Source organism: Python bivittatus, unplaced genomic scaffold, assembly GCF_059951505.1.
Source record: "Python bivittatus isolate LINGU-HERP-01145 unplaced genomic scaffold, Pbiv_v1 ctg000440_np1212, whole genome shotgun sequence".
NCBI lineage: Eukaryota > Metazoa > Chordata > Lepidosauria > Squamata > Pythonidae > Python > Python bivittatus.
The window spans coordinates 500,686-503,857 of NW_028277063.1; the positions used below are offsets into that span (position 1 = coordinate 500,686).

At 39.8% G+C, this 3,172-nt stretch overlaps 1 protein-coding gene across 1 annotated transcript; it reads left to right on the forward strand.

Annotated features, from left to right (window-relative positions):
* Positions 1 to 431: 431 nt before the first annotated feature.
* Positions 432 to 1,373, forward strand: LOC148215690 (olfactory receptor 10AG1-like). The gene has a single exon (XM_088142526.1). The coding sequence runs from the start codon at positions 432 to 434 to the stop codon at positions 1,371 to 1,373; it is 942 nt and encodes a 313-aa protein (XP_087998652.1).
* The last annotated feature ends 1,799 nt before the right edge of the window (positions 1,374 to 3,172 follow it).

Consider the following 3,172-nt stretch of genomic DNA (forward strand, 5'->3'; position numbering starts at 1 on the left):
ATCAATTAATACTGACCTAACTCTTACTGACCTCTTATTATTGACAGAATTCATCAAATAATAAACAAGAAAATTATAAAAGTTTAGTCCAGCCAAATCAAACGTCTGCCCTATCTTCAAGATGGCCATATTTAAATTCTGGCATTGAAGATTCAGACAAATTTATTCAGAGAAACGATCCTAGAATCATTGAGTTATTCACTAATATGACGTAATCGTGCCCAAAGTCCACATGGCACTAAATTAAATGCATGCTGTCCATTTCCTGTTTCCAAGGACTTGATCCAACCTACTACTTCTAGGGTAAGGAAACAGGATGTAGATTTCAGGGGTAACACAGCTATTTCATTGTTAAAAAATGTTAAGAAGATTTGTTTAATTATTTATTTAACTGTCCTCTTATGCCCTCAGGGTTTGATCTGGAACATACCATGAAAAAAGACAACCAGTCCTGCTTGACTGAGTTTGTCCTACTCGGCTTCACAGATCTCCAGACCATGCGAGAACTTCTGTTTTGTCTGGTTCTAATATTCTACTTCATGGCCTTGATGGGCAACAGCCTGATTTTCCTCCTGACCCTGCTCAATCCTACCCTTCATACCCCAATGTACTTCTTCCTCTGGAACTTGTCCTTTTTGGAAATTGGCTACACCACGACCATCAGCCCAAAGACGCTAATGAATTTATTATCAAAGAAGCAGACGATATCCTTTTGGGGCTGTGGATGTCAAATGTGTTTCTTTCTTCTCTTTGGTATCACCGAGTGTTGTCTTCTTTGTGTCATGGCATATGACCGCTATGTTGCCATTTGCAAACCCTTGCAATATCCATATATCATGAACTACAGAGAATGTGCTAAGCTTGCTGCTGCTTCGTGGGCCATTGGTGTTTCCATAGGTTTGGGGCAATCTATTTCAATCTTCACCCTTCCCTTCTGTGGGTCAAATAGAATCAGCCATTTCTTCTGTGATATTAAGCATATTCTGAGACTGGCCTCCACTAATACTTACAAAGATGAAGCGGCAATTCCCACACTAACAGTAGTAGTTATACTGGTACCCCTTTTGCTCATCCTTTTTTCCTACATCCTCATCATCTCCACTATTCTCACAATGCCAATGGCCAAGAACAGGTGCAAAGCATTTTCCACTTGTTCCTCACACCTCACTGTTGTCTTCATTTTCTATGGAACTACAATTTTTACCTACATTCGTCCCAACTCAGCACATTCCATGGACAGTAAGAGATTCCCTGCCCTGCTCTACACAGTAGTGACCCCAAGCTTGAACCCCATCATTTACAGCTTGAGGAATAAAGAGATAAAAGCTGTTTTCAAGAAATCTGTAGAAAGGATATGGACCTTCTTTAGGTAATAATCCAAGAATATAGTTGTTTTCATCCTTTTATCAAATTAGAGTTCTTGTGTAAATATTTATAAGTAAAAATGAATTATAGATGTTAGTAGCAGATGTTGCCCTTCACTCCCGCATGACCCAGACTTGGAGGTTTATTTCAAGAAGGAAAGGGCCCTCACAAGGAACCTAAGTTTTTTATTCTGGTAAAACAAAAGGAAAGGATTGACCGGCCATTCCCTTACAAGGAGGGCTGTCAGACAGCTCAGGCAGTATGAGGAAAAAAAGAGAGGATGACAGAAGAAAGAGGCAGTGTGTGGGGGAGAAGGACCAAGGTGAAATGCAAGGAGGATGAGACTTCAGGTGTACTACAAGAACAGTGCCTGGGTGTCAACCACACCTCCTGCTGAGGAACCGATGGCTCTTGGTCCATCGGGGATGTAAAAGAATCTTTTAGAGCTATGTTTGAACCAGAGGCGATGACACAAGCACATTGAAATGCAGATGGATTGACTAACCACTCTGGATTCAAAGACATTCATAAAGAGGCATGGGGCTAAAGTCCCTCTTTATGGACTTATTCAGATTAGAATATACACATGACTGGAGACAGCAGCAATTTATTTCCTTGGATGTAACATATCAGGGGCTTAATGAAGTCCATGAGGTAATTAGGGTGTAACTCTGAAGCAATGGGGAAGACTACAAAGACAATAGGGGTTTAGAAAAAACAAGGAGGCAATACTCTATGAGAACTGTTTCTGTGTAGGGCGTTACTATCTTTTCCTTTCCCGGAGCTCTGCTCACCTTCTGGTATCTTCTCCTTCTCCAAGCTTACCATCACCCCTTGGCCTTCTCAAAGGTTTGTGACTGAGAAGATAGTTTAAGCTACTCTGGAAAAGTGTTTTTTTGAAGGGATAGTTGTCCAATTTGAGAATACATAACTAACCCTGTGCTTTATTTTCCCTGGGAAGATATATTTGCGTTAGGAACTTCTAACCTGAACTGCAGAGATGTGAGATTTATTTCTTTCATGTGAGATTGATTACTTTCTTGCAAAGGAAGATAAAGGAGCATCAGACAGTATTATTTATTCAAGTACATATACAGTTGGGCACTCAACTCAGAGATGGTGCAACAGAAGAACTTTGGACTAATTTTGATTTTTCAAAGAAAATTAAAAATGAGACTTATGTGTCGTGTCTGATTAAAATTGCAACAATAATAAACTGACTCTGTTCCTTCTTATTAAAAAAACCTCTGCTATCCATTTATGCATTTCTATAAAATCAGTGTTTCATTATCTTGTACCGAAATATTTCGCCTCACGTTCTTCTCATTTTTCACTCATAAACCTAATGAAGCTCTGATTTAACATCTACAAATGTAGTAATTACAACTCTAGCAATGTAACAACCATATAAGGATGTAGCAAGGTGGAGGAGACTAGACCTCCTTCACAGGGATGTTGTTTCTCTGCCACTGGATGCAGAAATCCGGGTCATTCCCTGGATATCCCCCAATGTCATTCCAGAAGAGACCACAGCCATAGTGGCATTCCAGGAATGGGGTTGACAAAGGGTATCAGAACTGTAAAACTTTCAACATAAAAATAGTCCCTGATCAAAATCTGATATGGAGGCCTGTTCATTTCAGAGAGATAGTCCTTATGGTTCTCTGAGTAGAAGCTGTTTCTCTTTTCATTCCGTTCAAGGTTTACTACTGGGTGTGGGAAGGAGAATTGCCAGAATCACTGTGGTAATTCTGAGTTTGGAAATGTGATGTGCTGTACAGTTTATAAGATTGCTGAATTCTATTCC

Bases quoted from the DNA above. Each gene is read 5' to 3' on its own strand.
- LOC148215690 (XM_088142526.1), top strand. From the start codon at position 432: ATGAAAAAAGACAACCAGTCCTGCTTGACTGAGTTTGTCCTACTCGGC.